This window comes from Salmo salar, chromosome ssa02, assembly GCF_905237065.1.
Source record: "Salmo salar chromosome ssa02, Ssal_v3.1, whole genome shotgun sequence".
NCBI classification, from domain to species: Eukaryota; Metazoa; Chordata; class Actinopteri; order Salmoniformes; family Salmonidae; genus Salmo; species Salmo salar.
In genome coordinates, this window is record NC_059443.1 from 48,870,063 (window position 1) to 48,883,967 (window position 13,905).

Here is a 13,905-nt window from a genome sequence, read left to right on the forward strand (position 1 = left end):
TCTTACCAAATACTTCTGGATCTTAGTCCACAAAGTATGGAACTCAACCAGGCCCAACTTTGCAGTGCCAACCCTCTGATTGTGGTCAAGGCAGAACATATCATAATATACGCCATTTAGCAGACACTTTTATCCAAAGTGACTTACAGTAATACCTGCATACATTTTCCCCTGTGGGAACCGAGCCCACGACTTTGGAGTTGCAAGCGCCATACTCTACCAACTGTGCCACACAAGAACAATTTCCTAATACCCCATGTTGAAAAGTAAAATGTGTGTTTTTCCATATTGAGTTAGTGGCTCATGCTACTGTAGGAAAGGATACATCCAACAGACTGATGATGTGACGACAGGTCTCGAGGCTAAATCCAGTTTTGACGTGAGATCCTTGAAAACAGAGTAGTAAAAAGTAAAGTTTAAACTTTTTCTGTCTCAAAATGCACATCAGCCAATTCAAATCATCAATGTAGTTGTACGTGACACAATGCTACATGTACATTTTAGTCAGTTATTCAGAGCAAGTTACAGGAGCAATTAGAGTTAAGTGCCTTGCTTAAGGGCACATCAGATGTTTTACCTAGTTGGCTCAGGGATTCAAACCAGCGACCTTTCGGTTACTGGCCCAACGTTCTTAATCACTAGGTTACTTGCCGCCCTGTATAGCTGTTTCTTAAAATAGGTCAATTTGGCCACCATAGGGATATTTTAAACCTCCAAATGTAAGGTTTACTTTTGTTTCACTTGGTCTGTAAAGTGTAGTGTACCAATATTGCATGAAGCATCCTTGACTAGGCTACTAGCTACTAACTTAGATAGAATTAAAAAGGCATGTTTTTTTTCGCATATATGACAAAATCGCACATTTTTGCTTATCTGTTTCATTCACATCAATGTGTTTTTACGGGAAAAAGATAAAGAAAGTCTATACAACATTTAAGTTTATCGTACATTGTAAAAAAAAAGTTGAAGAGACTTATGGTCTTGCTAAATAGCTGTCATGTACCTCCATTACAATCGCTACCAGGTGGCATACACGCTAAACCGGTTAAATGTGAATCTGTATCAGTGGGTTCGAGGCCCCCTAGTGTCAAGGTTTTTTGTTAAGGAAAAAACTGTTCTCTTCTGGTCCTCGATGATCGATTCAAATATGTGACGAAATGGATGATTATAATAATGCATGTAAAACATTGTACATGTAAGTGTAGCCTACATAAGAAATTAAGACGTTTTGGTCTAACAGTAACATTATACTCTATTATATTCTGTATGCTAGGCCTAGGTAGAATACTAATTCATCACTAAAGTTAAGTGTCCAATGAAAATCTCACTTTTAAAAGTTCATATTCTTTTAACTCTGGTGTTCAACCTTCCCAAGTTCTCTCACGTCACCCCGCTCCTCCGCTCTCTCCACTGGCTTCCAGTTGAAGCTCGCATCCGCTACAAGATCATGGTGATTGCCTACGGAGCTGTGAAGGGAACGGCACCTCCATACCTTCAGGCTCTGATCAGGCCCTACACCCAAACAAGGGCACTGCGTTCATCCACCTCTGGCCTGCTGGCCCCCCTACCTCTGAGGAAGCACAGTTCCCGCTCAGCCCAGTCAAAACTGTTCACTGCTCTGGCACCCCAATGGTGGAACAAGCTCCCTCACAACGCCAGGACAGCGGAGTCAATCACCACCTTCCGGAGACACCTGAAACCCCACCTCTTTAAGGAATACCAAGGATAGGATAAAGTAATCCTTCTAACCCCCCCTTAAAAGATTTAGATGCACTATTGTAAAGTGGTTGTTCCACTGGATATCATAAGGTGAATGCACCAATTTGTAAGTTGCTCTGGATAAGAGCGTCTGCTAAATGACTTAAATGTAAATGTAACTCATACCAAAATAATGTTGTTGACCAAAGCATAAACTGGAGAGAAATAACCCCACCTCAAACTTGTATCTAAAAAACACTTTAAAAAATGCATGATATTTATTCATAGAGTATGATGTCATACTCCTGAGAAGGATGAGCTGGCCAATCAGCGGTCTACTCTGATAAATAGTTTTAATGACCAGTATATGCCCACACAATTCTGTTGTTGTGGTACACCTACACCATTCCAACACAGAAAAGCTTATTTTTAACATACTTAATTGCCCATTTTTGAAAGAAACTATTTCACTCATATTGTAAGTAATTATAGGTCATATTTCATAGAAATATGGAAACACTGGACAGTTACTGTAGGTGATCTTGTGAGACATTGGTTCAGCTTTGATCTAAATTTTATTAAACAAGCACCATTCTGAGAAGCGTAGCTTCGGTGCGCTCCGGCAGCAATAACGTTAACGTTACACCACTGTAGCAGAAGCTTAACATTTAAGTGAGATTCCGTGTGTTTTTTAGTAACTTTGAATAGCAGATCATGCCGTTTGACTTCTGTAAAGTACGTTTTCATGAAAAAGTGTTCGATAACGTCCACCTATGTCTTCTAATGTTCGTAAATATAGACCCACAGTATCTCATCACAGATGATGCATCATAATGTATAGAAATATCCTTTACTCACTCTGAGTGACCACTCTGTTTAAAATCTGTTGAAGTTCAAAGGCAGAAACTTCGGAATCCTGTCAAGATGAAACAAATATATTAGAAAGGAAAAGAAGATTTATGTGACTGATAAATAAATAAAATAATGTAGAAATATATACGCTTCCAGCAATCTGCGAGAATAGATGTTTGAAGTGGGGATCCACATCCCCCTCTGTAATATCAGGCTAGAAAGGGTCAAATATCATTATTGCACTTTGAATTTGCAGCCGGTAACATACCTCAGTAAACATAAAAACAAAATTGTGTTGGAAGATGTCGAGATCAAAAGACAAGAAATAACTATGATGTACCCCTTCAACTTCCACACTGATATCCTCTTCCATTGGACTGCAACAAAACACATACAAAGATATACATATGTTATGTTTTTTTCTTAAATGTCACATTTTTACATATGTTTGTCATTGTGCCTTGGCAGGGAGGGGATGATGATGTACTCCCCGGGGGGCAGCTTGAAGCAGTCACAGATCTCCCGCAGGTTGATAAAGGTGCTGCTCATTGCCACTGACCTCTCTCTCAGCAGCACATCTGGGCCCAGGTGGATGTTGTTGCGGCCCTTATACTGCCATCAAACACAGAGGATAGGGCCTTTTTACTGTAGGCTACATTGTGGCATTATACATTAGTTTCAAACAACATATTACCTGACCTTTTGTGCATTGGACACTGTACTTTTAAGGGGTGCGTGTTGGTGGCAGAGAAGTCAGGCGCAGGAGAATGAACTTGGTATAAACGGAGTTGTTTAATAAATGCTGATAAAACTCCAAAAAAAACAAAATGTACAAAATAACAAACTGGGTACAAAACCCGTCACACACCAACACTGAATAGCACATCACATACAAACAAAACAATCTCCGACAAGGACATGAGGGGAAACAGGGGGTTAAATACACAACATGTAATTGATGGGATTGGAACCAGGTGTGAAGGAAGACAAGATAAAACCAATGGAAAATGAAAAATGGATGGCTAGAAGGTCGGTGACGTCGACCGCCGAACATCGCCCGAACAAGAAGAGGGACCGACTTTGGCGGAAGTCCTGACAGTACTCATATATATTTTGGCTCAAAATAAATTGAGAATGTGATATGAACAGACCAGCCTGAAAATGGCATACTGTATCTATAATTATGCTTGAGTTTCTTTCTTTGTATGTGTTTATGTACCGTACATACCTCATCAGGAACCTGGAAAACAATCAAAAACAAAACAAAAATCAGAATATTAACAAAGATTTTTTTTTTTACCATTTTATTTTAAAATGGATTAAGTCAGGGGTAGCCAACTCTCCTCCCGGAGAGCTATCGGGTATGCATGGTTTTGCTCTAGCCCTGCTCTTAAACACTTGATTCAGCTAATTCAGGATATCATAAGCAGCTGATTTGTAGAAATTCTTTTTTTTCTGTTTTGTATCATATTGGACAACAGTTGATTAAACTTAACATGGTAAAAGTGATCAGTGTTATTTCCTGATAGTTGCTGGTTGAAAACAGAAGTTTCACAGGGCCTTCTAATTAGCAGGTTTTGCATGGATGTAGGTTTGTGTCACGCTTGTCGTTGGAAATTGAGGACCAAAACGCAGCAGGTATGTGTATGCTCATCTTGCTCTTTTAATAAATCCAAAATGAACACCAAAATAACAAAGAACGAACAATAGACAAAAAACAGTCTGGTAAGGCACAAGGCTATACACAGAATAATCACCCACAAAATACAAGACAAACACACCCAACTAATATAGGACTTCCAATCAAAGGCAACACCAAACAGCTGCCTTCAATTGGAAGTCCAACCCCAATTAACTCAACATAGAACCAGACACACTAGACTAAACATAGAAATACCTAAACATAAACCAAAACCCGGAAATACTAAATCAAACACCCTTTTAACAAACACACCACCCCGAACCACATAAAACGAATACCCTCTGCCACGTCCTGACCAAACTACAATACTAATTAACCCTTATACTGGCCAGGATGTGACAGTACCCCCCCCTTAAAGGTGCTAACCCCGGAAGCACCTTAAATAAAAATAAAAAAACCCAAACAACAAAACCAAAATTCCCCTCTACTAAAGGGAGGGAAGGGAGGGTGGCTGCCGTCAACGACGGCACTGTGCTACACCCCCCCTCCCCAACCCACCTATATCTGGAGGTGGCTCTGGTTCCGGCCGTTCCAGGCTGTCGGGCCACTCTGGCATCGCCGGGGGGCAGTCGGGCCAGTCTGGCATCGCCGGACAGTCTGGGCAGTCTGGCAACTCGGGACAGTTTGGGCAGTCTGGCAACTCGGGACAGTCTGGGCAGTCTGGCCACTCGGGACAGTCTGGGCAGTCTGGCCACTCCGGACAGTCTGGGCAGTCTGGCCACTCCGGACAGTCTGGGCAGTCTGGCCACTCCGGACAGTTCAGGGCAGTCTGGCCACTCCGGCAGTTCAGCGCAGTCTGGCCACTCCGGCAGTTCAGCGCAGTCTGGCCACTCCGGCAGTTCAGCGCAGTCTGGCCACTCCGGCAGTTCAGCGCAGTCTGGCCACTCCGGCAGTTCAGCGCAGTCTGGCCACTCCGGCAGTTCAGCGCAGTTTGGCCACTCCGGCAGTTCAGCGCAGTCTGACCTCTCTGGCGACTGTTGACTGGCGGGCAGCTCTGGCGACTGTTGACTGGCGGGCAGCTCTGGCGACGACTGTTGACTGGCGGGCATCTCTGACGACGACTGTTGACTGGCGGGCAGCTCTGACGACGACTGTTGACTGGCGGGCAGCTCTGACGACGACTGTTGACTGGCGGGCAGCTCTGGTGACTGTTGACTGGCGTGGCTGGGTTGACGCACTTACATTTACATTACATTTTAGTCATTTAGCAGACGCTCTTATCCAGAGCGACTTACATTAGTGAATGCATACATTTCATACATTCTCATACATTTCATTTCATGCATTTTTTTAAAATTTGTACTGTCCCCCCGTGGGAATCGAACCCACAACCCTGGCATTGCACACACCATGCTGGCATTGCACACACCATGCTCTACCAACTGAGCCATTGGCAGTCGCACCATTGGAAAACATGGACTGTAGCCTCCTGCTCTTTTCCCCCCCGAGATCCATTCAACACATTTGCAGTCATCATAGTGACTCATTGTGGTCAGACTCGCTCAGGTGGAACAAACTATAAAACGTGTGCCCTTTTTTCAATACTTATTTGAATGTCCTGCCTTCATCACTATTCTCTATGAACCCAATATCTCTCCCTTACTGCCTTCATCTCTATTCTCTATGAACCCAATATCTCTCCCTTACTGCCTTCATCTCTATTCTCTATGAACCCAGTATCTCTCCCCCTTACTGCCTGCATCTCTATTCTCTATGACACCAGTATTTCTCCCTTACTGCCTTCATCTCTATTCTCTATGACCCTAAAATCTCTCCTCATCTCTCTCCCTTACTGCCTTCATCTCTATTCTCTATGACCCCAGTATCTCTCCTCATCTCTCTCCCTTACTGCCATCTCTATGACCCCAGTATCTCTCCTCATCTCTCACCCTTACTGCCGTCATCTCTATTCTCTATGACCCCAGTATCTCCCCCTTACTGCCTTCATCACTATTCTCTATGACCCCAGTATATCTCCCCCTTACTACCTTCATCTCTATTCTCTACGCCCCCAGTATCTCTCCCCCTTACTGCCTTCATCTCTATTCTCTATGCCCCCAGTATCTCTCCTCATCTCTCTCCCTTACTGCCTTCATCTCTATTCCCTATGACCCCAGTATCTCTCCCCCTTACTGCCTTCATCTCTATTCTCTATGACCCCAGTATCTCTCCCCCTTACTGCCTTCATCACTATTCCATATGACCCCAGTATCTCTCCCCCTTACTGCCTTCATCTCTATTCTCTATGCCCACAGTATCTCTCCCCATCTCTCTCCCTTACTGACTGCATCTCTATTCTCTATGACCCCAGTATCTCTCCTCATCGCTCTCCCTTACTGCCTTCATCTTTATTCTCTATGACCCCAGTATCTCTCCTCATCTCTCTCCCTTACTGCCATCTCTATTCCCTATGACCCCAGTATCTCTCCTCATCTCTCTCCCTTACTGCCATCTCTATTCCCTATGACCCCAGTATCTCTCTCCCTTACTGCCTTCATCTCTATTCTCTATGACCCCAGTATCTCTCCTCATCTCTCTCCCTTACTACCTTCATCTCTATTCCCTATGACCCCAGTATCTCTCCTCATCTCTCTCCCTTACTACCTTCATCTCTATTCCCTATGACCCCAGTATCTCTCCCCATTACTGCCTTCATCTCTATGACCCCAGTATTTCTCCCCCTTACTGCCTTCATCTCTATTCTCTATGACCCCATTATCTCCCCCCCTTACTGCCTTCATCTCTATTCTCTATGACCCCAGTATCTCTCTCCCTTACTGCCTTCATCTCTATTCTCCATGACTCCAGTATCTCTCCTCATTACTGCCTTCATCTCTATTCTCCATGACTCCAGTATCTCTCTCCCTTACTACCTTCATCTCTATTCCCTATGACCCCAGTATCTCTCCCCTTACTGCCTTCATCTCTATTCTCTATGACTCCAGTATCTCTCCTCATTACTGCCTTCATCTCTATTCTCTATGCCCACAGTATCTCTCTCTCCCTTACTGCCTTCATCTCTATTCTCTATGCCCACAGTATCTCTCTCCCTTACTGCCTTCATCTCTATGCCCACAGTATCTCTCCCCCTTACTGCTTTCATCTCAGCTCTGAGACCATCTATCAAACATAGCTCACCCCACACACACACACACACACACACACACACACACACACACACACACACACACACACACACACACACACACACACACACACAAGGCTGTTGTACAGTGTGTGAACTCTCGTTGGGGTGAGACTAAGCGCTAATTCCCAAAACCCGTGGGTTCTCTCTGTAAACGGTGCCATCCAGGAATGTCGCCAAGCAGCAGCTGGTCACCGTAGCAACAGCCAGCCAAACTGTGTGTGTGTTTACTTCAGAAAATGGAAAGGTTGAGGTGGGCTGAGAAGATAAATATCTAGCAAATAGGAATAAGTGTGTCTGTGTGTGTGAGGGGCCAGTACCTCCTGATCCCATTATCCCACCATGACTACACCCAATACCTCCTGATCCCATTATCCCACCATGACTACACCCAATACCTCCTGATTCCATTATCCCAACATGACTACACCCAATACCTCCTGATCCCATTATCCCACCATGACTACACCCAATACCTCCTGATTCCATTATCCCACCATGACTACACCCAGTCCCTCCTGATTCCATTATCCCACCATGACTACACCCAATACCTCCTGATTCCATTATCCCACCATGAATACACCCAATACATCCTTATTCCATTATCATACCATGACTACACCCAGTCCCTCCTGATTCCATTAACCCACCATGACTACACCCAGTCCCTCCTGATTCCATTATCCCACCATGACTACACCCAATACCTCCTGATTCCATTATCCCACCATGACTACACCCAATACCTCCTGATCCCATTATCCCACCATGACTACACCCAGTCCCTCCTGATTCCATTATCATACCATGACTACACCCAATACCTCCTGATTCCATTATCATACCATGACTACACCCAGTCCCTCCTGATCCCATTATCATACCATGACTACACCCAATACCTCCTGATTCCATTATCATACCATGACTACACCCAATACCTCCTGATTCCATTATCATACCATGACTACACCCAGTCCCTCCTGATCCCATTATCCCACCATGACTACACCCAATACCTCCTGATCCCATCTGATGGGAGGAGAGGGGTCTGATGGGAGGAGAGGAGAGGGGTCTGATGGGAGGAAAGGAGAGGGGTCTGATGGGAGGAAAGGAGAGGGGTCTGATGGGAGGAAAGGAGAGGGGTCTGATGGGAGGAAAGGAGAGGGGTCTGATGGGAGGAAAGGAGAGGGGTCTGATGGGAGGAAAGGAGAGGGGTCTGATGGGAGGAAAGGAGAGGGGTCTGATGGGAGCTGAGAGGTCTGATGGGAGGAGTGAGGTCTGATGGGAGCTGAGAGGTCTGATGGGAGCTGAGAGGTCTGATGGGAGCTGAGAGGTCTGATGGGAGCTGAGAGGTCTGTTGGGAGCTGAGAGGTCTGATGGGAGCTGAGAGGTCTGATGGGAGCTGAGAGGTCTGATGGGAGCTGAGAGGTCTGATGGGAGCTGAGAGGTCTGATGGGAGGACAGAGGTCTGATGGGAGGACAGAGGTCTGATGGGAGGAGAGAGGTCTGATGGGAGGAGAGAGGTCTGATGGGAGGAGAGAGGTCTGATGGGAGGAGAGAGGTCTGATGGGAGGAGAGATGTCTGATGGGAGATGAGAGATGTCTGATGGGAGGAGAGAGGTCTGATGGGAGGAGATATAGGGAGCTCAGAGGGGCTGGAGAGAATGTCAACACAGCTGAACCCTTCCTCTCCGTCTGGCTGGGGACACTCTGCAACTACAGGATTAACGTCCCTGTGTGTGTGTGTGTGTGTGTGTGTGTGTGTGTGTCAGTTACTTGTAGCCTGGTGCGTGGTGCTGGTACTGGGCTTACCAGATTATGAACACGCACCTCCAGGCTAGTGCGGGGAGCGGGAACAGGACGAGTCGGACTGGGTTGACGCACTTCCGGGTCCGCGCGAGAGACAGGAGCTGGAAACCCAGGGCTATGGAGGCGCACAGTCGGTCTTGATCTTACCTCCTGCACAACCCGTCTTGGCTGGATGGAACTAGTAGCCCTGTACGAGCGGGGTGCTCGTACAGGGCAGACTGGGCTGTGCAGGGGCCTGATGGTAGCCGTGCGTAGAGCGGGAGTTGGGTAGCCTGGTCCTCGGAGGCGTACCGGCAACCAGATGCGCTGCGCAGGCATCCTCCTACATGGCTGGACTGTGCGTGCGTATGGGTGAGATAGTGCGCTCCTCAGCGAAACATAACGCTCTCCACCCCATACGCTCCTCCATATAACCACGGGTAGCTGCCTTCCGGCTCTTCTTACGCCTAGCCAAACTACCCGTGTGCCCCCCCCCAAAAAAATTATTGGGGGTGCCTCTCGTGCTTCTCCCTCTGCGCGTCCATGGCCTCGTACCTACGCCTCTCTGCCTTGGCTGCCTCAATTTCCCACTGCGGGCGGCGATACTCCCCAGCCTGGTGCCAAGGTCCGGCCCCGTCCAGAACTTCCTCCCAGGTCCACTTCTCCCGCCAGTCCAACTCGAATTCCCTCTGCTCCTTCTTCTGCTGCTTGGTCCATAGTTGGTGGGTGATTCTGTCACGCTTGTCGTTGGAAATTGAGGACCAAAACGCAGCAGGTATGTGTATGCTCATCTTGCTCTTTTAATAAATACAAAATGAACACCAAAATAACAAAGAATCGACAAAAAACTGTCTGGTAAGGCACAAGGCTATACACAGAATAATCACCCACAAAATACAAGACAAACACACCCAACTAATATAGGACTTCCAATCAAAGGCAACACCAAACAGCTGCCTTCAATTGGAAGTCCAACCCCAATTAACTCAACATAGAACCAGACACACTAGACTAAACATAGAAATACCTAAACATAAACCAAATCCCGGAAATACTAAATCAAACACCCTTTTAACAAACACACCACCCCGAACCACATAAAACGAATACCCTCTGCCACGTCCTGACCAAACTACAATACTAATTAACCCTTATACTGGCCAGGACGTGACAGTTTGGCTTGCCTAGTGACATCACCAGGCGGTGTAAGTTTATAGACCATAACATAACTGCCGAAAACAGCTAGTTTTCAGGTTACATATCCATCCCATTAGGCCCCTCCAATTAGGCCCCTCACTTAGACCACTCCCAGACAGTCCTAGCAAAGTCCTGCTTGTGAAATAGTTTTTTTGCTAAAAACGCTATGTTTGTTTCTTTAAGACCATTTTAATGGAACACTATTACAGTAAGGTACATAATTGTTACCCAGAAATGATTTGATATTGAGAAAAAAATCACTGCATTGACCCTTTAAGGCAGGGCTGGGACAAAAGCCTGCATACCCAGGTGGAGGGTTGGCCAGTTCTGGATTAAGTGGATAAATGCACTCTGGGGTAGTGATGTTGCACCTGGTATATAGAAAAGCCAATGGTGTTGAGGTCCCGGCCGAACCTCCTCTCTTTGCGTCCGTCTTTTTGCATGAGGCCCACCAAGAAGGTGCAGCCATCCTTGCCATCATGAGGGTCATCATCCACATCCTCCAACTTAATGGCAAACTGGGGGTTAGAGCAGAATGTGGCTGCAGAGAAATGGGTGAGAAAAAAGATGAATGAAAAAAGATTAGTGACTAATCGAGGAAACACTATCAGAGTTTCCAGGTCTAGCTAAAATTCCCAGTTCAATGACCACTCAAAACCTGCCCCAAATTCCTGAAAACTAGCCTACAAAATGGTTTGCAGCAAGAGATGAGTTTCCACATCTATCCAATAAGTGTCTCCATATTAGCTAGCTAGTGCTGTTAGTTTGTTGTTCTCACATCACTTGTCATGACGTGCGTACGTGCTGCTCTCCTCTCACTCGCGTGATTCAGCTGCCTGCTGCAGCACTCTCTCAACACACGCACACATTCTCCTCTTGCCCTCCCTCCCTCCCCACCACACACTCAATCAGCACCAGTCTACATCACTGTCTGATAACCAGAAGCAGCAGGTCACAGTGAAATTAATAGATTAAACAAATAAGATAAATGCCATGGTGGCCGCGGTTCAATTTAGAAGTAGCCCAAAAATCCGCAACCCATGACCAATACATTTTCACTTACGATATTTGTCGGAAAACCTTTATGTGCCACATAAAGTCAAATACTTTATGTGGCACACATCAGAGTCAAATACTTTCTATAGAACAAACTTCACATCAGGATAGGCAACGGAAATGAATAATTAATGTATGTGTGTTATATTAAATATAGAAGAGGGAGTAAAATGTAGGCAAGCAATAAACATTTGTAGCGACTCGCACAGACAGCTGTGGGTTATGTGTTAGGCTATTAGTGGGTTGTGTCGTACTTACCAGTGTTCGCGGGGTCATGCCAATCAACCTGCTATCTGCCAATCACGGGAATGCCTGGAATGTTCTGATACCGGGCAGCCTGGTGGTTGGCGGAGTGGCGTGGAGGGGGGTTGGGCAGGGGGATGGAGCATTGGAAGTTAAGACCGGGTTTAGCCATTGTTCTCTCTCTTACATCTGGGCTTCACAAGAGAAGGTCACGGTTGGTTTGTAGGGTACCTTTCATTTATTTGGCGTGGGCTACGGCCAAACAGTAGCCTGTGTTAAGTTGGGTTAATAAACCGTCCATTCGTTAACTCCATCCTCTGTCTGGACAATTGTTCCTTTATAATCTAGTCAGGTCATTACATTGGTGTCAGAAGTAAAAACGTGAATAAAAGTTAGCCAGCTAGCTGACTTCGGTGGCTAACTAACATAGGTGAGAACGGGGTTGAAAATGCTTCGAGGGAATCCAAAAGTGAAGGTGGAGGTAGGGGACGATTATGGCCAAGGAGGTGCATGTGCATGGACGTCGGAGGATCTGGCTGAGGAGATCGCCAGGGTGTCGGATCCCAGAGGCCGCTTGAGGGAGGACGTTAGAGTGATGGCGGCTGAAGCGGGCATGAATGCTTCGTCTACTGTGCTTTGCGCGGATTCTGGTGAGCGGACCGAAGGAGTGACGTTGACGCGGCGGGACGAGGAATCTGGGGCTCAGGATGTAAACAAACATGGCGGCGCCCAGCCCCCGGCTGCGTCCGTATCCGTTAAGGCCCCAAAGTATTCTGGTAAGGCGGATTGGGAAGCTTTTCATGCTCAGTTTGAACTGTTAGCTCATTTTAGGGGGTGGTCGAATGAAGATAGGGCACTGCAGTTGGCTTTATGCCTCACGGATGATGCTCTGGCCTGTTTGATATTGATTAGCCCCGAGGACAGACGCGATTATGTTGCCTTAGTGGGAGCATCGAGGAGGCGCTATGGACAGTATGTACAGCCCGGGCTGCTGCGCTCCGAACTGAGTAATAGACACAGGCAGCCTGGGGAGCCTCTACGGGTGCTAGCTAATGACAATGAGAGCCTCTCTCGGCGGGCATATGCTCACATGCCCCCTACGTGCAGATCGAGCTAGCACGGGACCAGTTCATACAGGCGCTTTCTCCTACGGAGCTGCGCATACAGACCCAGCTGGCTCATCCTGAGTCATTGCAGATAGCTTTGGAGAGGGAGCTGGTGTGGGCTGGGGCTTCAGCTGGGTCTTTGGTGGGGGCGCAGGGAGGCAGACCCTCTGGGCGAACTGGGGGGCAGAGCAGCCCAGAGCCGGAAAAGCCTGCATGCGTGGCTGATATGACAGAACTCATTCGTGCTGTGTCGCTACAGGTGGAACGAAACACACGCCGTGGTCCCCGGGTCTGCTGGGGTTGTGGCCAGCCAGGCCATCTGCGCCAGGATTGCCCCAAGTCCCCCGGAGCTCAGGGAAACGGCTCGGGGTCCGCATAGACCGGGTAGTGCGGACCCCTGGCTTTCTATCCCAACCACCATCTTCTTCAGGAGGAGCCCACCGGCCCAGACGGGGAAGCAAGGCTCCACTTCCCCCAGAAGCAGACGAGGGCAAGCAGACGGAGCCTGTTGTTGTGGTGGGCCGGACCTGTGTTGGGGACTTTTGTCATGTCCCTGTCACTGTGGAGGGGGTGCCCTGCTCTGCCCTGGTGGACACTGGGTCCACAGTAACCCTGGTGAGGCCAGATATTGTACCAGGTTGGACTCAGTGTGAGCCCACAACTGTGCAGCTCCGCACAGTCACAGGTGAGCTGGCACCCATGAAAGGGAAGGGAATAATGACTCTGACAGTAGGGGGCAGGACTGTGCGTCATCCTGTGTGGGTGGCCGCTGTGCAGGACCCTTGTATCCTGGGGTTGGACTTTCTTAGGAGCACAGGCTGCCAGTTAGATCTAAATGGGGGCACACTGAGCTTCCAGGGAGGGCCGGCAGTCACCATGGCCCCCCCCTAATATCACATACACTCAACCCAACAAACCCTTTACTCCAACAGTTAAAGCAGCAGAGGCTCATGGCTGCCCCCCCTCCCACACATCTGTGTGTGACTTTTCCCCAGCCCCCCTGTCACCTACGGCTGTGTGTTACATTCCCCCAGCTACCGCCACAACACAGCCCTCCGTGAGCCCGGGCCGCACCCCCCCCCAGCCCAGCTACCCCAGATGGGAGAGGAGAG

General features: G+C 47.6%; 1 protein-coding gene across 1 annotated transcript in view; it reads right to left on the reverse strand.

Moving 5' to 3' along the window:
* Positions 1 to 11,178, reverse strand: part of LOC106584767 (calpain-2 catalytic subunit-like) — a 28,139-nt gene extending 16,961 nt beyond the window's left edge. The window contains 9 exon segments of the mRNA XM_014170318.1: positions 7 to 75; positions 326 to 387; positions 2,557 to 2,614; positions 2,699 to 2,764; positions 2,891 to 2,927; positions 3,011 to 3,162; positions 3,779 to 3,790; positions 10,760 to 10,929; positions 11,172 to 11,178. Of these exon segments, the coding sequence (XP_014025793.1) occupies positions 7 to 75; positions 326 to 387; positions 2,557 to 2,614; positions 2,699 to 2,764; positions 2,891 to 2,927; positions 3,011 to 3,162; positions 3,779 to 3,790; positions 10,760 to 10,929; positions 11,172 to 11,178 (633 nt within the window).
* Positions 11,179 to 13,905: the final 2,727 nt, after the last annotated feature.